Here is a 21,135-nt window from a genome sequence, read left to right on the forward strand (position 1 = left end):
TGATTTGGTGTGGAACAAGGATCAGCTGCTATCAGCAAAAGGAAGGTAGTGCTTATAAGAAATCCCAGACGTACCGCTAGAAATTAGAAGTGCCCTGAGAGTATGACTCTATCAAACTGCCTGATGTAATGGAAAGATAATGTACCCTGGTGTGCAATAACCATAATGCCAACAAATGGTTTCATGATGCGTTCTGAGTCTTGTTGCAAATACCAAACAGCTGGAGTCCACTCCTACTGATGCCACCCACTTCCACAAATGCTCCTTAATATTCTACTAGTGCACAGAAATGGATTTATTGGCAATTTCTTAATCCCCAACGGTAGAATTCATAAGGTCACAATAGCACAATGTACCACCGATGATGTGTGCACACAAAAAACTGAAAACATAAAAGAAAATGGAGCCTCAAGCATGTGCAGCATACCTGCAAAAACAGCAATTACACAATATATACCGTGGGATGTTTGCCCCCACAGTAAGAAGGCAAAATCTAAGCCAAGACAGGCTGCCTAAGTCAATAATGTATCTTGTTAAAGAAGCAGTTGACACAAACAGACATATGAATATTTCATTGTTCCTTCTTGTAAAACGGAAACTACAAGTGCTCTTTAATCTTTCAAAAGTCCCAAGGTAGTATGACAATAATGTTTCTGGCGAATAATCAGGTGATTGCAACAGCAGGTAATTTTCATCACACAGCAGCCAACCACTGGCACAGCGTTGGATCATTTTGATTAAAATCATTCCAATCAGGCGGCAGCGTATTTTAATCAAACAAACCGTCCGTTAATCAAACAATGAGTGGGGAGAGATGACTGTAATCAAAAGACAGGTGATGGTAAAGTGATGTGTTTATGATAATGCATTTTTCTTATTTTCATACAAACAATACAAAGTGATAAATAAATGCTGTTAGCCACTGTATAAAGTGTTTTAGTGTATGTGAGACTCAAAGTAGCCTGATAATCAGACTGAAGTGCCACTCTGTTTTCACTTTATTATTCAGTCTGACTTTTATTCATGTTAGTCGTGTTCTGTGTGGGAACATTTTTTCATCTCTCACGCATCAACTGATGAATCCGTCCTGACAATGTTACCTTTGGACAGAGCCAGGCTAGCTGCTTCCTGCTGCTTCCAGTCTTCATGCTAATTTGACTTAACCGGCTGCTCGCTGTAGCTTCATATTTAACAGACAGGTATGAGAGTGGTGTCAATAGGGAATGGTGTATTTCCCAAAATGTCTAACTCTTCCTTTAAAAGTTGTTGTTTCTGTTGGGATCAGACTACATGGCCACTGTGTCAGATCAGGCAATAATACATTTTTGCTGTACCTTGGCCAACAAACAAGGCCACACGTTAGATCCTGACCAATCGTAGCTTGCTGCCTTTCATGAATTGCATTACATAGTGCCAGAGACAATCCTGTTCCCCATACAGCACCAACAATATAATTCTCATTTTGCTTTCGAGTGCTCTGTGCTTTTATGGCTCAACATCATGAAAGATGTCAAAGAAGTTGTCAACCCTGGCGAGAAAAGGCAAGAATATTTTGACAGTCTTATTGTTGGTTGTGTTTCCCTATGACACAAATATAAAAACAAGAAATCGTCATGCCCAATCCTCATTTGTTGTTCCTGTCGCTTCATGTCTGTGGGCTCGGGCCATTACTAGGATTATATCATGAGCTCTAAACTTGGCAAGAATCTACTTGCAACAACCTTTGCAGCTGTGTCGATCGCCACCACCAGTCTGTCTTTGGCACACGAAGATGACCTCCACGTTCTTAATCCCACCTCAAAAGCTCTGATTGGCTAATTGAGAAAATCATTAACCTCTTTGAATTGCTGTAAAAATGTGGGCAGCAATTCAGAGGTCTGGCACCAGGCTAGACTCAAAGGACTATTAAAACCACCATGCAATCAAATCAAAATGTAATCAAATGTTGAGACACTTGTAACTGCTGGTGGCATCAAAATCACTCTACTGTATGTTGCCTTCAGAGAAATAAACCATCAGTGTCTTCAGTGTAATAATACAATTTAAAATGTATTTATAATTTTTTTATTTTCTATACCTGATTATTATATTTATACATATTATAATTTGACAGCATAAAAGAATGCATGACAATTATGATGAATGGTTATTGTCATAATGTGCTTAGGAATTATGCTTTCACTGAGCAATCTGGTCAGGAGAAAATTGCTATTTCATCCTAGCCCCATAACACCCCCCCCCCCCTCTCCCCCCACACACACACACACACACACACATTCAACATTCATTTAAATGTATTTGTCATCATTTATAACTCACCACCTGGATTCAAATAAGGAACAGAAAATGTGCTCAGTGATGGGACTGGAATACTGTACAGTATTCTTGGCTGTTACTATACTCCATTTGGCCCTGCTCTGGCAAAGAGCCTTGCCATCCTTACACCATCCTTCTGTAGCTCTCTGTACTCTGGCGGGAGGCAAAAAAAGAACAATTCACCCCTGAAGGATCAATAGAGTGTCGCAAAAATCCATTTAGATCCATTTGTGGTGTAAAACTGTAATCACCCCCAAAAACCCATGCTTTCAAACCCATCAATATCACCCATTAGTGTTCATAGAATTAAGGTAGAGGAGGAGCAAATAGTGAGTTAGTCACAGAGAGGGGCTGGAGGCACACTTGCTGTGTGGACGCTGGGTATAGACCTCCTGAGAAAGGAGTGAGGGGCTATTCAAAGCCGGCACTTGTGTCTTTATTAATGCCCATTCTGTGGAGAGCAAAAGGGAATTTCAATAAAACGCCAGACAGATGACAAGTCACAGGCAAACGGGCAAGGTCGAAGACTGCCTTTATTTTGCTTGAGCTGGGTGCATCCACACACACACACACACACACACACACACACAACATCCACTGGGAGCCCTCCTCACATAACTGACATCCAAATTATGAGACAATGGGCCACTGGGTATGTACCCCACCCATCCTACCGCCTGTGGAGGTTTTGCATCTCTTTGTAGTTGTTTTGTGGCTCTTTGTAGTAATTAGATTGCCTTTACAATACCAACTGTTAAAAGTCAATTCAAACTAGGGATGCACCAATTCGATACTTGTATCCGATATCGGGCCGATACTGACCCAAATACCTGGATCCGGTATCAGTGATAATAGGGCTTATCTTTTCAATTCAATCTTGTTTTTATATCATTTTTGTTCTGTCAATCCCCGCCTACTTGCGCACGCCCAAAGAAAGAAACAACAACACACAACACAGCGTAGCTTACTGGCAGGTAACATGCAGCTAAAGACACAGGGTAACATTAGCTTACTGGTAGCCTGCAGCTGCATTTTTCCAGACACCATGGCCATTGCCAGAGTCGGAGATGACGGAGAAACAACAGAAGTGGAAGTTCCTCCTGCTTCCCTGAAATCAGTAGTGTGGCAACATGTTGCCTTCCCCTGAGTTATGTAAAGAAACAACAAATGGTAAAGCCTGTGGGCTCCAACAGGACTTGATTGTGTAGTTCAGGTGCACCTTGTAAACTTATGGTGCATGCCTTACACATAAAAGAATGTCCCCAGTCACTTCCACACAGTGAGGCATAAAGCTTATTAATTAAACACTGGTATCCCGGGCGCCCAGATAGCTCAGTTGGTAGCGTGGGCGCCCATATATAGAGGTTTACTCCTCGACGCAGCAGGCTTATAACCAGGGTTCGACTCTGACCTGCGGCCCTTTGCTGCATGTCATTCCCCCTCTCTCTCCCCTTTCATGTCTTCAGCTGTCCTGTCAAAAATAAAGAAATAAAATAAAAACAAACACTGGTATCCCAGAGTCTAGGTATGGAGTCTGAAAGAGTCAGATCGCTGCATCCCTACTTCAAACAGAGTTTCTGGCCTCCTGACCCCCTGGGGCCCTTAGATCTGTACCCAGGAGATGATCATTTGTATACATACTGTACATACTGTATCCCCTCTTCTCTTTTTCTCCCTTTTCATTGTGTTCAAACATTGCTTTTCTCTCTCTCCCTCTCTCTCTCCCACTCTCTCTCTCCCTGTCTGCCCGTGTGCCTCTCTTTTACTTATTTTTTCAAAGGATTACAGTGAAATTTGAAGCTAAGGATTATGAAAACCAATGCTATGTTCAGTTGCAGTAAGGTTTGCTGCTCAGGATTTGTACACAGCATGAGGCAGCCAGTGGATATGTTGGCCTGAAGCTTCTGTGTGTGTGTGTGTGTGTGTGTGTGTGTGTGTGTGTGTGTGTGTGTGTGTGTGTGTGTGTGTGTGTGTGTGTGTGTGTGTGTGTGTGTGTGTGTGTGTGTGTGTGTGTGTGTGTGTGTGTGTGTGTGTGTGTGTGTGTGTGTGTGTGTGTGTGTGTGTGTGTGTGTGTTAAAGTGGCCTTTTCAGTTGGGAGCTAGCAGACAGTCTGGGGGCGGGGGGGGCTTTGATGGGAGGGAAATAATCGCAGGGAACTAATCAATACGACACATCCTGCTAAGAAAGTATCCTCACACATACGTGACACACCACTAACAATTCTCTACACCCTTTGTGCCTCTCAGCGGATTGTGTGAAGGGATGATTTGGTGTGTGTGAATGAAATGGGGGGAAACAAGGTTTATCACAAAGCTATTGCTGTCTGGTGCATGTATGATGCACGCCTGTTTGCAGGTGTTCGAGTGTATGTGCGGGTAGCATTAGGATGTGTTGACGCACTGCAGTCTAGTGGTATAGTGCCTATTGTGGAGAAAGTGAGAGGCCTCATTAAAAATGTATGAAGCCCAGACATCAGCCAGTGACCAACGGCGGCCTCTCGGGATGGCCAAGACTCTGATAGGATGGGGGGGTGCATGTGTACAAGTGTACAGTGTTAAGCGTATACACACAAATTTCCTTTTAGCTCAGAAGCTCTGAGGATTTTTTTCTTTGATTCTTAGCTCCTCACAATTCTTCTCGCTGCCTCCTTTCATGCTAAAACTATTCTAATTTAGATACTTTTTTTGATAACACAGACATTTTAATTGTAAGCCTAATCTTGTCTTGCTATTACCAAATTAGAATCTCTGTTTTATAATTTTCAAAGGTTTACGTAGTAAAAAAAAAAGAAAAAACTAACTTGCCTCTTGTGTTATCTAGCTCTGCAGATAAATGTGGCTTTAACTGTATGGTATCTGCGGCGTTTGGTTTTTAAGCCCCCAACGTTGTCTTCCAGGCAGCGCTTCCTTGAAGGCACTTGGATTAGGCAAGGGTTAGGGCATGGATGTGTTAAGAGAACTGGATACAGCATTCGGCGGTAAGCCCCGTTCAGGAGCTTCTCTGTCGTGTCTCTTACAAGTGGCGAACTCATGAATAAAATATTCACTAACATTAAACTTTATGTGTTTCGTTCCTGATCGTTTATATGCTTATCTAAATAAACGATGGATGTATTTAGACGACCAAGGAGATGTAATCATTATGTCGTGCTACTAGCCAGCTACTAGCTAGCGCTAGCTACTAAGGTTAGCCTGCAGTTTCGTAAACAGAGCTTTTCTTAATAACATCCATGGCTTCATCTCTCATCCAGGTTACATGCTTTACAGCATACATACCATGGATGTAATAGAACACATGGTGAATTACAGCCATTAACGTTAGCGTTAGCATTATCCATTGTTACAGCTACAGAACCTCAGGAGAACAGTCATATATGAGCATGCGCAGTGCAGTCTGCTCGCGTCCATTATGCACGTTCATCACACCTAGTTTAATAACTCTGGATTCGGCTACTAGTAAATGTTAAAAATTTTAAACAAGGGCCCTTTAAGTGTTCGGGCTGGTACGTTGATGAACCCCCAATAAAATGATCCGCTATCACCATGCAAAGTCTATTGGGCCAGAGGGTGCAATTCCACCCTTATTCACTAAGCCCATGGTGGCTTTAAGACATGGCGCTCTTCCTGGGCGCTTGGGTTAGGGTTAGGTGCCTTGAAGTCGACGTTGGGGGCTTAAAACACCGTTGAGCGGTATCTGCATTCACCTTAATACAATGGATGTAAGGGTGTGTATCTGTCCCTCTTAGAGGTTTTGACACTGCCCAATGATCCAATGCTAAAATACAATAGTAGGTACATTTGTAACAATACACTGTGATAAACTTAGATTTGACAAGATTTAGACGATTTTGTACGATTTGTAGTTTTAAAGCTTTAGTGTATAGTTTCTGTCTCCCCCTTGAGGTATTCTAAGTAACGAGAGCAAAGCTGTCATCGACATGATACAAGCCTTCCGTGATCGCGCAAAAGATCAACTAATTTGGCATGAATGTAGCGGAAGTTCATTACTATACAAAAAGTTACGCACTAAAGCTTTAACTATCTTTAACTAAAATAGATAATTATTTCCTCAATTGTATATAAAATAGTGAATGAGAAAATCCCCAGAAAAGGATGTCTACTGCCACTCCAACAACAGTACACATAGAGAGTGAGACACTGGAAACTTGGCCCGTTTGTGTTTCTGCTTAAATGCTGCCAAATGGTATTGTTTACATCTTCCCAGGTCACTATCCTAAATTTAGTATTTTCAATACTAGACTGTCGCATGAAAAAAAAAACAGGTGGGGCTTCAGTATTTGCCTTCAACCAAGAGGAGTTAGGGGCCAGTGTACTTTTGAAGTGGCTGCACATTGCTTCAAATTTTTTTGTATTTGCATTGCCGCCAGTACTTTTTATGACAACACTGTGTTGAATACTGAAAATGCAATGTAAAGATTTCAGTCTGTGTTGTATATGGTATAGTCTGACATTTCTATTAGTTTAGGATTTTTTTTTTCTTCTGTGAAAAGCTCAGCATATGTGAATACAGAGCTTACTAGCGAGAGAGGTGGCGTACACATCAAAGGCAGAGGAGCACAGAGTAGAGCTTCGTTCGGGCCCAAAAAAATAAAAAAACCGAGCCCGGCCCGGCCCGACACATTAACCGGAATTATGAGCCCGAGCCCGATTTCAACCCAACACTTTTTTAATCCGTGGGCCGTCAAAACTGACGTTCTCAACTACAATTCAGAGTTGTTTGAACTGCAGAAATCTGTTTAAAATGATCTTAATGAATAATGCAACAGGAGCGAAGCATGTAAACTGCGCTGTTTGTTTATTCAGAATGGAACGGATTGCAAATGGATCTGAATGAAGAAAAGTAAAAAACTCAACGTATTTCTCTGTGAGGGCTTGCCCGCTTGCACATATACATCCACGTCCCCGTTTTATTTGCTGTCATAGGCGAACAGCAGCCGCACTTAATGCACTCAACAAAGCCGACACATATGTTGTCACTTCCCACGACTTGTTTAAAATGGTTCCATACCTCCGACTTTCCTCCAAACTTGCTCAAAGGTAATGCTCCCGTTTTTCTTTTTTTTCTTTACATCCTCAAGCTCCATGTTGCACTTAACCTCCACAATACAGCCCACAGCCCTGGTGTGATGCGTGCGAGAGGAGGAGACTCCACGCATGACACATGTTGCATTTTGTAACTGTAGTCCAACTTGTGTAACTTTTTGGACACATTTGTTACTTTGGCCTAAATAGATAATAGTTCTGATTATGGCATAGCTTTCTCCCCATCCAATTAGGCTAAAGTAATGATTAAAAAAAACACAAATGCTTGATCAAGGGTCCGGTCCGGCCCGGCCCGGCCCGGCCCGAGGATAGTGGCAGAAAATAACAGTCCGGCCCGAAGTCGGGCCAGGCTCGGGTCGGGCTCGGGCAGAGAATCTAAACTCTAGCACAGAGTGAGAGAATGTGGAAAGTAGGCACGGCGTTATGGGTGGGCCTGACGGGCCTAGGCCCACCCACTTTTCAACAGGCCCACCCAAAACACTAGGCTCGTTCGAGATGAGCCAGATCTGCGCAGAATCGATCACCGGCGATCGGCGCCCAATGCATGCCGGTTAGATTTGTGTCCGACTTGATCGCGACTTGCTCTGACGTCATGCACACGTGGGCAACGATAATCTCCCGAGACCAAGGCGGCCGCAGTTCTGAGACGCAGGTAGCGCAGTTGCTTTTCACCAAGGGGGTAAGCTTCGCTTCAAAACTCGAGCCATTTATGGCGCCATTTTGTTGCTAACTGGCCATCACCTCCTGTTAGCATTCCGCTGACCGCCATTTTTTTTTTACGTCACTTGACTGCGAATAACTTTACATCAGAAATGTTTGAAGACTCTATTTGTCCGTTGTTTAGTTCCAAAGAAACACGACAATGTATAAAAGGATCCATTACCTTGTACCTCACGTTATGGCTCCGTAGCAGACGTTTTTGTAAAAATAGGCTAACGATTGTGAGTGACTTACTGTCACACAGTAGAGGAATTACCGTATAGTACAGGAGAAGCTCGCAGGCAGTTTCGACTTACATTAGCTGTTTAGGTTTAATTACTAATGTTAACTAGCATGTTAGTTAGCAATAATTAGCCTGTGCCCATGTTATCTCCTTACATCCACCTACACTCTCCGTATCTGTAAGATTGGGAATGATAGGGAGTGAACAGGCTCTCCATAGACAGGCTCTGGCCAGGCGGACGGAGGTGGACCCAGTGCATGCTGTGAAACGCCGGCCTCTCAGCTGATCGAACAGTTTATTGGTTCAGAATCGACTCAACATGATGACGTTTTATATAAACTTTTTATTGATTTTGAATCGGAGGGATTTTAACTGGGATTTGTCTGATTTAAAAGCTGATTCTGTACAGAACACCTGTTGTGTGGCTGATAGTTACGTTTAGAAGTCAGAGAGACTTAATCGGTTGAGATTACAGATCATCTAAGTCTGTTGTTAGCCTAATTAAAATCAGCAACAGATCACATGTAGAGAATCTTGACAGCTATTCTGTCATAATAAAAACAACTGGAGACTGTGTACGTAAGCTGATATATGGATGATAACATTTTATTAAATCGGAATCGGACCACCAGTGTTTCTGTCACTTCCTGTTCAGCCTGAAGGCTGCTGGAAACGGCTGGAAACTGTCCGACTTGAGAGCGGACTTTTGTCCCCGCCCCCCGCTGCTGCCGCCTGCTCTCGTCCGCTATACAGGCGAGGCGCAGCCTCGAACGAGCCTATTTCCTCAAAAAACATTAATTAATTAATATATTATAATTTGGTGAAGAATTATTAAAAATCGGCAAATAATCTCATAATTTGTGCTAAAATTGTCTAAATGTTTAGTTTTCAAAAACTATTTTAAAAAACTGGTCATGTTTCTGCGCAACTTCAGCAGACAGTGAGGTTCGGATCGGATGTAGCTTGTAGGTATGCTAGGCTAGCTCCCAGTGATCTGAGAGTGTGAAAATCATTTCGCTGCAACCAGGAGATGAAGGAGAGCTGAGATCCACAACGCCGAGCACATCTTTGTCTCGGACACCGCAGGATGCTAACGCGGCTAGCGCGACCAGCGCCGGTGCTAGTGCCTTTGCCTCTGCCTCGCGAGTGGATGATATAGCCCCTATGGATATAGCTCTGTGGATCGGTCTTCCGTGGATGAGCCCGCAACTCAACCAGTGCTAAAGTATCCGGTCACTTCTTCTGCTGAGTTTAATTGTGTAGGACCGCCAGAGGATAACAGTAAGGTATGTGAAGGCTACTCTGCCTGTATTGTATTATGTCGTTATATGAGATATATGGATTAAAATAATCAATTCATAACCCGCTACAGAAGCTGCAGGCGCAGTTCTATTTCTATAACAGCTTGTTACTGTTGTCAAGTTGTTTTTTCCCTCATGGTTTTCTCTTGTTATGGCCAATGATGCTTTAGGGCTTGTTAATGCGATTTATTTATTTTTGTTAAACATGTTTTTAACATGAATCATCACACTAAAGTAAGGAAATAACTTGAGTCTTGTTTTACATGACAGATGACGTTGTCAATGAACACGTTCTGTGGCCGAGTATTGATTGAAACTGTCGGGCAGTGTTGTTGATCTGTATATTGTTGAAAACTTAAAACAGTTGAAATATTCGGCCTCATGTTATACGAGCAGAACTAAACTATGTTTTGGGGAAATATTAGATTCCTGACCACTTTTACAGTCTATAGGCCTTAGGTTAGGAGAGATGCGCTATAGCGCAGCCAGGTATGGTGCGTAATGGAGAGTCCAAAGCGCTCTTCTTTTGGGCAGAACCAAGAAGAGCGATCGCGGATAGGTCCGTCCTTTGCACCGAAACTTTTTACAATGCAACAACATATACATAGCATCAAGCTATTACAATCTTTATTATGTAAGCACATATAATATATATAATAACAGTATATTAGCCAGTCATTTTTATTAGGTTAAACAGGGATTTGATAACGTTTTTAATTTAAGGCCCACCCACAATTGGTCTGCTGGCGCCGTGCCTGGTGGAAAGGATTATTATTTTGTCACAAGAGTTTGTGTTTTATCTGTTTTTGTGTACCAGTGTAGCAGTAGCACTGATTATTGTCATCCCACCCCTAATTGGAAAGCAAATGGATATTCATTTGTGGTAGGAAAGAAATCCACGTTGAAAAACTTTCGGCAGCAACATATCTTTCCACAGACAGTATCCTCGCTTCTCTGGAAGACGCACAGAACATGCTGTCAACAGTTATTTTCAGGGACTAGGTTTCCTTTTCCAATGAAAACTGTTGACAGCGAGGTCTTGAGGCAGAAATAAAAAGAAAAAGAAAAAAAAAAAATACAACCTCTGCATAAAATAAACCAAAACTATCTGCTTGGCTAGAGATTGTCCAGGGGGAAGACAGAATATGTGTGTTTTTGTAATGTAGGGGAATTGACCCGGTATATCATGGTGTTACAGTCTCATTGTGAAACCCTCGGCAGTGATAGGTCATTCAGAGCTGCAGCGGCTCACCTTCAGTGTCGTGGGATACCGTTTGATACTGAACTGTGTCTCCTCTGATGCATAACCAAGCCTTTCTTCACATCATTCTTACTTTGCTGATCCATCATTACAACAGTAGCTGAGCACTGCCACGCTTTGCTGCACGGCGTTTCAATCAACATCAATGTCAGCGGTACGAATCATCATGGCTGATTGAGAAGGTGTCTGCGTGTGTGTGCGTGCGCGCGTGCGTGCGTGCGTGTGTGTGTGTGTGTGTGTGTGTGTGTGGCGCCCACATGCAAATGCATATGCAAATGCAGCTGTAAGACAGCTGAATGCCTGTGCTTTACTGTGAGCTTGGCACCGGGGAAAAATGAAAAGACCGGGAGAATAATGACAGATTTATAATTACAGAATCTGGCGTTCAGCGCTACTCAGCAGCAATTGTCTGGGGAAGGCAATCTGGGTGTAATTTCTGCTGATCAGGCCTGCCACACACTTAAGGGTCACACTACACTTATGCCAAATTACACACACACACACACACATGCACGCACGCACGCACTCACACAGACAGACAGACACAAACACATGTATATGCACATGCACGTGTGCTGACACTCTCCCTCTGTCATTTGTGCAGATGTCGCACATGCCGAGGAGGCCACACAGAGAAAAAACACAGAACGTCTCACGCTTAAATTTCACCGAAAATTGTTGGCGCGCCAGCAAATTGCCCGGTTAATTTGCAAGAGCCAAAAGCATCAAGTTAACGGCTGAGTCGCTGAGAAATGAATGCATTACTGTCTGCGACAAAAATACATCAGAAATATCCGCTTCACGAACGGAAGTAACGTATTCAATATACAGAGAAGAATAAAGCATAAGGGTGAAAGCAGCAGCTATTTGCCGAAGACAAAACTAACACTTTTAATTGAACTTTTAGTCAATTATGTACAAAAGCTTTTAAATGGGACAACTTGCACTTAACGTGATCATCAGTTGCAAGCAATAAATGCATACATTTTTAAGCTAATCAGGCTATCAGGGATTATATATCTTGCTTGTGGAAATAACAGAAAATATCCATTCGAAGGTAATGTATAGTATGCCACACTTTAGTGCTGAGCTCTGACAATAAAACACCAGACATGCCTGTGGCCTCGAAGTCAATGTTCTGCAGTCGTCCTCATCTTCATGGAGATCGCTTTTTAGAATTTCTCAGCCGAGTGGCTTTTGTTAAAGGATATTAAAAAGCCTTGGTGTAACACCAGAAACAAGCTGTTCTGCTCTTCAGTCGTAGTGTGCACTATGATAGTATTAGCTTTCAAGTTATTATTTTCCATTTTAGGCTATTTTCAATGTTATCTAAAAATAAATTGCGTATCTGAAAGCTTTATAATGGTGGTTGTGTTTTGTGCTACCATTTGCTCTGCAAGACCAACATGTGCAGTTTTATTATCTACAATTCTTTCATAAATAATTGCTTCCTGTCTGTAAGAATACATCATTTGTCAATCAAGCCCTCTGTGCAGCTTGCCTCTTTTTGCAAAGTAAAAATCCATTTTCTCTTATGTCATATTGAATGTGCCAAAACCCAGTTTGAACAGGATTACTATGCATGGTCCAACATCCTGTGTCTTATATTTCTCTCTCTCCCCTCTCTCTCTCTCTCTCTCTCTCTGTTTCCATTTGTAATCCCCAATCGAATTGTCAGTCTCTTTCCCTCGCAGTCAAACACACACAAAAGTCTCTCAGAATCAAGATGCTTTCATTTTCATTAATACTTCATTCATCTCATTTGTTTTGGCTCTTCATAATAAATGAAATGCAAGGACGTTTCCGACTCTAATTATGCCCGCTTGCTCCGCAGGTGCGTTTGCAACATCGACTGTTCCCACATCAGCTTCAACCCGGTGTGTGCCTCCGACGGTCGTTCCTATGACAACCCCTGCCAGGTGAAGGAGGCGTCCTGTCAGAAGCAGGAACGCATCGAGGTCAAGTACCTGGGCCACTGCCAAGGTCAGAGCCACAAACGCACACACGCAGGCGTGAATACGTTCCCGCGAAAAAGACACAACGACGCCTTCACACGCGCAGCGGAAGCCGTCAATCTGACAGTCTGGGCAGGTGTTCACGTCAGGTCGAAGCGAGGCGGTGGAGGCAAATGAGGCAGCTAAATGTAGACAGCGTGACTCTATATCTCCCTCCAGCTGCAGTTCTAACCACATTTCAGAATGACACATATTTTCACTCAATCATATTTTGCAATAGTGTGCAAAGATAATCCCCAAATCCCACATAGCCTTCTCTGCTATGTATATTGATAATTTCACTGAATGATAATCCCCCCCCCATTTTAGTGTAGTATCTTTTATTTGGCTGCAGTATTTGTTTGTAAAGGTCCCAGGGATAAAGTTATTTTATTTATCTCTGTGGTTAAACCCCTTAACCCCGAGTCGTATTGCTAATCCACGTGGGAGAAGACAAAGGCACATGTTTTATTTTAATTTTATTTGAGGAATGATCTACAAGCATCTTAATTCCTCCTTACTTTGAGTCGTTGGATGTTATGCAAACTGCAAGATCTGGCTGAAGCTGTCATCAGGTGGAAAGAGAGGGAGAGACTGTGGTAATCCAGCGTTCAAATCTCAATTGTTAGCGGCTTTTATTGTGTAGGGGGGGGTTAGATTTGCAAGCATTTGATTGGCTCTGCATTCACCCGGGACCAACAGGACAATTGATCGAGATGTGGGCTTTGAGGAGTAATGGGGAGTAAAGCAATCAGGGCTAACCAGCTCTGGAGCACAGATAGAAATCTGTATTCCCCCACGTTAGCACCCTTTTGGGGCGGACCACCCTGATCGATTTGATCACGGCTCCACACATTCTGTTTCAATCACGGAAAGTGGAGAGGGAGAAATTAATGTCAAGAGTCTGGGGGATTTAGACGCATGGAAGAGTAACCCTCGTGTTAGCCAGGATTCAAAGTGACACTTTGATATGTTGATTCCTGGTTTCTACGATTTCCTTTTATTTTATGTTATGTGTCACTTGTCATATTATTGGAAAACGGTCTTACATTTCATGTTTCTTTTTATGGCAATAGTCCTGCTTTCTACTGCAGCTCATAGTCATCTAGAACAAGAAAAAGTAGTGATAAGCCAAACTTTTTTTCATTCGTGCCTTTGTGGCACCAGATGCTCATAAAATGAAGACCTCAAGTTGTCATCGATGTGTGGAGCTAGCAAAAATCAAAGAAGGAAGAAAGGGAAAAAAGTGTTTTTGTAGCTGTAGACTTGTTTAGTTTGTAGTGTCTCCCCTCTTAAAATTAATTTAGTCTTATATTCATATTTTGAAGTGGATGTTATAGGTACAGGACTCACGGTTCAGATCTCTTCGAAAAGCCAATAAATAGGAAAAATAAATAACAACAAGGAGAAGTAATAATGATCATCATGAACCTGGGAAATCCTTTCACAGACTCATAGTTTGAGGGAACACATTCACAGACCACTGAAAGAATCAATTGCAATAAAATAATGATTGGAAGGAGATTTTGTCTAGCCATTGTGAAAAGAGGAATACAATGCAGAGTCAATATGGTGAGCAGAAATGCATTATTCCCTGTGATCTTTTCTCCCCGCCTCCACTCCATTCTCCCCTTTGTTCAGTATAATACTTCAGGGGAGATGGCTTCTCACTTTTGAAGAGAATAGTTCACATAAATACGCATTAAGTCGACAGGTGCACACGCCAAATGAACCCTTTGTTGAGATGATAATTCACATTGAAGTCTCTCTACCTGCCCTGGCATCAGTTTGAATGTGTAACCCATAATGGAGGGGGTTGGAAGGTAAATGCTAGATCGGATCCGCCAGACATGCAGACGGGGTTAGGTTTAGGTGGGAGGAGTGGGGATTGGTTAGGATTAGGGTAAGAATACCAGGGTAAGCCAATCAGAGGCAGAATAAGGCAGGCCACGGCGCACGTCTAGCGGATACCATCTAGCATCTACCAGGCTGGAGCTATAGGAGAGCTTGCAGTGACCTGAGATCAGTTTGAATGTGTTTTTGGCCTTTCCAGGCGACATCAAAGGCGGAGATGGACACTTTGCGCGGACCGACCTCACAGGTGAGTGCATGTGTAACGGTGGCGGATTGCCAAATAAGATGCGCTGCCACTTAAAGCTGCATTAGTCAATTCTTATTTGTCTTTTCTCTCACTTCAGCCATTTCTGCCCCTTTAATTATTGATCTCTTCCTCTCTCTTGTGTCTCTCCTGTACAGTACAGTAATGTATGTTCACAGGCAGCCACAAGCTCATGCGTTTTCACTATTTATGGATCGTGTGTTTGTGTTTACGCAGTAGAGGAAAAAGAGGATCCGAGGAACGAGCTGGCCCGCGGCCTGTACATCCCCTGTCCAGACCACTACAAAAACTACTGCGTCCACGGAGAGTGTCAGTTCCCCAGTATCCTGGCCCAGCCCTCCTGCAGGTATACAAACACACACACACACACACACACACACACACACACACGTACTGTATTACAATATTTGTGAGGACCAGAGACGGGTAGGGATAGGGCAAACACAAAGTGACATTAATACAGCGGATGATGTGTTCGGGCATCTTGGCCCTTTATTTAAAGGTGGACAGTAAAGAAGTGACAATAAATGAGGAGAGAGAGAAGGGGAATGACGCAAGTCCCCAATCAACTAAGGACATCGCACTCATAGCACATTCTTTGCATCTTAACCACTAGGACACGCATTTACTGACGCTATTTAACAGTTAAAGCCACAATGTAAGAGGACACGTTTAGAAAATTCCTTTTATGAAGTTACGTAACCAAACACTATTATCTAAATACCGTTATGTGTAATAATAGCATAATGCATTGAGTTGGGACTATTGATTATTAATTCATGAGTTGAATGGGTTTTTAATAGCTAGCCATAAGGCTATATTTGTAGTAGCTAATTATGGGCTACAGTGCATGGATTCTTATTTAACAATCAATAAAACTATATTCATCCTAGTTATTATCGGCTTCAATGGCTTAACATTAACTCTTGACTGTAGTATGGCTTTAAACAAATCCTACATTTTGGCGTCTTTCATCTCATTGTTTTAGTTTTCACTCACCCCCACTGATCTCATCTGCGTGGCTTTCAGACAAAAAGCTCTGATAGACCCCATTGTGCACTGCCTACCCCCCACTAAACAGCAGACAGACAAAGTTAGCTACTAGCTGATGAACACAGTGGAGGGTTCAGCAGCTAAAGAGAGACCAAAATGGAGCTAAAGGAGAGTATATTACAATATTAGGTGTACAGTACAGGCCAAAAGTTTGGACCCACCTCATTCAATGTGTTTCTTTATTTTCATGACTATTTACATTGTAGATTATCAGCAAAGGGTGGCTACTTTGAAGAATCTAAAATATAAGACATGTTTTCAGTTATTTCACACATTTTTGTTAAGTACATAATTCACACATAATGTGTTCATTCATAGTTTTGATGACTTCAGTGAGAATCTACAATGTAAATACTGTATACATGAAAATAAAAAGGAAAAGCATTTGAATGAGAAGGTGTGTCCAAACTTTTGGCCTGTACTGTACATTTGACAGGTGACCAGAAACACGACTGTCCCTAGGCAACTGTTTGCTAACACATTAGCCATGGTGACATAAGCCAGTGTAGTTTGCAGTTTCTTACGTTGTTCCCAAGTGGCAAAAAAAAATATTTTTATATGACCACTACATGCCTTATCTTACTCGAAACCTTGACCTAGTCCTAATTCTAGACCTAATCCTAAACCGCCCCCTTTAAAGATACTTACAGTTTTATTACAACTTGGAACACACACACACACACACACACACACACACACACACTTACAGAAAGTAGTCTCACAGCTGCAGCTGACAGTACACATAACAGTGCATATACCTATTCACATAAGCACACAAAATACACTTGAACACAGGCAGCTCAAACTGCATTTAAAAAAAGGCACAAGGAAGGAATGATATTAAATCCCACCACCCACACACACTCACACACACACACACACACACACACACACACACACACACACACACACAGTGAATATACATGTGTGTTCCACTCAGGTCTGCCATCTTTTACGGCCTGATAGTGTGGCAGCCAGGGGGTCTTGGTATCTCTCGTTCCCTCTATCTCTCTCCTTTCTCTCTAACCTCACTCGTCCCAGCTCACCCAGCCAGACATTTTTTATGCATACAGAGCAGTGCTTAGCAGAGAGGTAGTGTGAAAGGTCTCTGCTGCCCCCTACTGGTTGCAGTAATCGGAGAGTAGTCTCTGTGGGAGAGGTGTGTGTGTGTGTGTGTGTGTGTGTGTGTGTGTGTGTGTTGGTACAAACAAGGATATGCAGGTGTTGGTGGGTAACAACCTCCCCAGAGACAGGAAAAGCACGTAAAGAAGAGATGGAGAGAGAAAGAGGGACCATTTTAGCTCCTCTTTGAGGACAAAGATCATCTCCATTAGTCTCTCTCTCTCATTCTCTTTGTGTGTGTGTGTGTGTGTGTGTGTGTGTGTGCGCGTGTGTGTGTGTTTGTGTCACTTTCTGACTACGTCCATACTAAAAGGGCTATGTCTGAAAACACCAATTACATGTGAAGATGATGTGCATCCACACTAGCTTTTACAGGTGGTTTTTCGCACTACGAACACTATGAAAATAGCTAAATCTCTTCCTCTGTATCCTCTGTTGGTCAGCAAACAACAACAGTGTTGGTCATAGCCAACATCTGTTATGCATTGAATACAACCCAGTTACAATTGTGACTTAACCATTCCAACTGTGAGCCTTGCTGTGCTGAGATGTCATATCAAATCACTATTTAATGATTGCAAAGTCATCTGATAAATACAGCAAGACAACAGCTGTATTGTGCAATCGGCTGCACTGTACATTTCAAATGATTGATGACAGCATTTTAAAGGGGACATCAGCTTTACTGCCACTACTGTTTGTCTTCACTATCAATAACCTGCACTGGCATCAGAAACTTGTAGGAGAAAACACAAGCAGCCCAGGACAGCCAATCCCAGCTCTTTCAGTTTCCATGTGGTGTCTCCATAGCTTGTGTAGCCCCGGTTGTTACAATCTGTGTCTGAACGTCGGCCAATTGAAATATGGGCAAAGAGGTGTAGCGTCGATGGAGCTGAGGCGGGCTGAATGAAGCCTACAGTCGATGCTCGCCTCCTGTGGCGGCAGCCACCTGTCACTCAAAGCGGAACACCCCTAATGCAGTACTTCAAGCCTTGTCATGAAGGGGGGAATTAGCTATAGAGACCAAACTGCTCTTTGTGCCATGCTGTAAACATGATTATTTCTGCTGTAAAGTTGGCCATTTTAAAGCTTTGTCTGTACCCGCGCGTGAGATGGCGTGGGAGCTGCGACCCTGCACGGAGACATGTATGCTCGATGCATTGTTTGTTGCAGTGTTCTCTGAAACACCAGAAGGCTTACAAACAAAATAATCGGTGAATAAGCAAGACGTATTAGAGACGAAGTAGAGAGTGGAAGTAAAGCAACAGTACTGTAGTAATCACACAACCTGGCAACAGTAGTAAACGCATCCATGGTAAACTCTGACGTACTGCCAAACATTACATTCATCTACTCTAATTGTTACCGTGACTGACTTTTAGCTTTGACTAAACAATCTCTCATGTTTTTTTGTTTTTTTTACACCTTCCATCAAAATGCTTCCTCCTTGCTCAATGCATTGGCTCTCGCTGACCACAAATGTTAGGCTGTCGGACTCCCCGTGGTCTGTTCATGAAGAATCATACAGATGTTTGGGGTCATACATAGGGGTCTATGGGAATTAGTTTCACTTTGCCAGACCCTCCTCCAAATCCCGCTGGAGGAGGGTCTGGCTAATACTGATCTGAACACACTACTACAATTCCAGCTTTAGTGTAGACAGAAGCCCCAAAAACAAAGAGAAATGATGATGAATTTATTTTATTTTTGGATTTTATTTTATTGGTTTATTTGATAGGGGCCATGAACATTGTTGTATCAAAAAAAAGAACACCATGTAAATATGCCAGAATTAGTCAAAATAACTACTTTTCATGTGCAGTCCCTAGGCCGGTGACATAGGTCTAACATAGAGACTAGTTAGATGCTTAGTGTGAGCATACTCGCCCTCTCTCTCCCTCCTTCCCCTGCTCACTGCGAGCCGTATTAGTCATGTCAACTGAACTGTCACAGCAAAGAATAAGCACAGACACTACACTGTCACACACACACACACACACAAATGCCTTGTTCCACCACAACGTCTTTACCAAACAGGTTACTGGTGTCTCAATTAGAAACACAGGAATAATTTACCTGTCTCTCAGTGCAAAGAAATGACTCTCTCTCTCTTTGTGTGGGTGTGTGTGTGTGTGTGCGCGTGTGTGTGTTCTCAGCTGTCACTCGGGTTTCAGAGGCCCCCAGTGTGACATCAAAGAGTACAACGTGCTCTATGTCGTGCCAGGCTCTGGCAAACTGCACTATGTCCTCATCGCCTCTATCATTGGAGCACTCCAGGTGGTCATCATCTGCGTGGTGGTGCTCTGCATTACCAGGTGAGTCATGCCCTATATACACACACACACACACACACACACACACACACACACACACACGTTCAAACAATTCAATTAAATTCAATTAAATTTTATTTATAGTATCAAATCATAACATAGGTTATCTCGAGACACTTTACAGATAGAGTAGGTCTAGACCACACTCTATAATTTACAAAGCCCCAACAATTCCAACAATTACAGTAATTCCCTCAAGAGCAAGCAGTGCGACAGTGGCGAGGAAAAACTCCCTCTTGGGAAGAAACCTCGGACAGACCCAGGCTCTTGGTAGGCGGTGTCTGACGGGCCGGTTGGGGGTGTGATGAACAGTGGCGATAATAGTCAAATTAATAATGGAACAGTGACTGGATGTAGCGGGAAGCTGCAGGGTTCAGCAGGAAGCAGCATGACATTGCAGGGCACCGCTGAGCTCGGCAGGGAGTGCAGCAGGACCACGGCGACAGCTGGAACCAGGATCTTGGTGCCAACGTTCTCCAAGGAAATACGCTGGGGGAAAAAACATAAGGACTCCGGGGAGTAAACTCCCCAGAAGCTAGGATTAGTAACAAGCATTTCTGGGACTGGATACACACAAATAGTAATAGTAATAGTAATAGAAAGGGAGAGGAGAGAGCAGCTCAGTGTGTCAAAGGAAGGAAGTCCCCCGGCAGTCTAGAACTATAACAGCGTAACTATAACAGCGTAACTAAGAGAGACAGGTCATAAGGAGAGGTAGCTTTTTCGGGCTTAGAACTCTCCCCCTGCCGGATCGGGCTTGGCTGGCCTGCCTCCCTCTACTTTGTTATGTATTATTAATCTAACAATTATGAAGAGAAGCAGGTGGGCCAGTTAGGTGAACACTGCAACTTCTCACTCCCTAACTATAAGCTTTATCAAATAGAAGAGTTTTAAGTTCATTCTTGAAAGCGATTACAGTTTCTGCCCCCCGAACCCAGATCGGGAGCTGGTTCCATAGGAAAGGAGCCTGATAGCTGAAGGCTCTGGCTCCCATTCTACTTTTAGAGACTCTAGGTACCACCAGTAACTCTGCATTCTGGGAGCGCAGTGCTCTAGTGGGACAATAGGGTATTTAGGAGTTCTTCTAGATATGATGGTGCTAGACCATTTAGAGCTTTGTAGGTCAAGAGAAGGATTTTAAACTCAATCCTGGATTCAACAGGAAGCCAGTGCAGAGAAGCTAATACAGGAGAAATATAATCTCTTTTCTTAGTTCTTGTGAGAACACGCGCTGCAGCATTCTGGCAGAGGTGTCAAAAGTATTCACATTCATTACTCAAGTAGAAGTATAGATACTAGGGTTTGAGTATCAACTCAAGCTTTTTACTTAAGTAAAAGTGTAAAAGACTGGTTTCAAAACTACTTAAAGTATAAAAGTAAAAGTAATGTAAGGCAGAGATCTTCAACAAGGGGTCCTCAAAGTCATTGCAGGAGCCCTCCAAATTATTGTAAAGTCTTTTTATTATCTTTGAGTCTTAAAATGCCTTAACATAATTCCAACATATTATTAGCAAACATAAATTCCCACTGATGATAGGCTTACTGGCCTATAGGTAAGGTAGTCCCTAAAATATCAGCCCACAGATACAGTTAATCCTAGATTTACTGTGCCACATACAGTATGTCACAT

At 42.8% G+C, this 21,135-nt stretch overlaps 1 protein-coding gene across 2 annotated transcripts in view; it reads left to right on the plus strand.

Moving 5' to 3' along the window:
- Positions 1–21,135, plus strand: part of tmeff2a (transmembrane protein with EGF-like and two follistatin-like domains 2a) — a 126,334-nt gene that overhangs the window by 100,317 nt on the left and 4,882 nt on the right. The window contains exons 6-9 of one of the 2 annotated variants that reach the window (XM_028591642.1): positions 12,719–12,867; positions 14,932–14,979; positions 15,214–15,343; positions 19,329–19,487. In XM_028591642.1, coding sequence (XP_028447443.1) covers positions 12,719–12,867; positions 14,932–14,979; positions 15,214–15,343; positions 19,329–19,487 — 486 coding nt within the window. The remainder of the gene's footprint in view (positions 1–12,718; positions 12,868–14,931; positions 14,980–15,213; positions 15,344–19,328; positions 19,488–21,135) is intronic. The other variant, XM_028591643.1, reaches the window with a different exon arrangement.

Source organism: Perca flavescens, chromosome 11 (assembly GCF_004354835.1).
Source record: "Perca flavescens isolate YP-PL-M2 chromosome 11, PFLA_1.0, whole genome shotgun sequence".
NCBI classification, from domain to species: domain Eukaryota; kingdom Metazoa; phylum Chordata; class Actinopteri; order Perciformes; family Percidae; genus Perca; species Perca flavescens.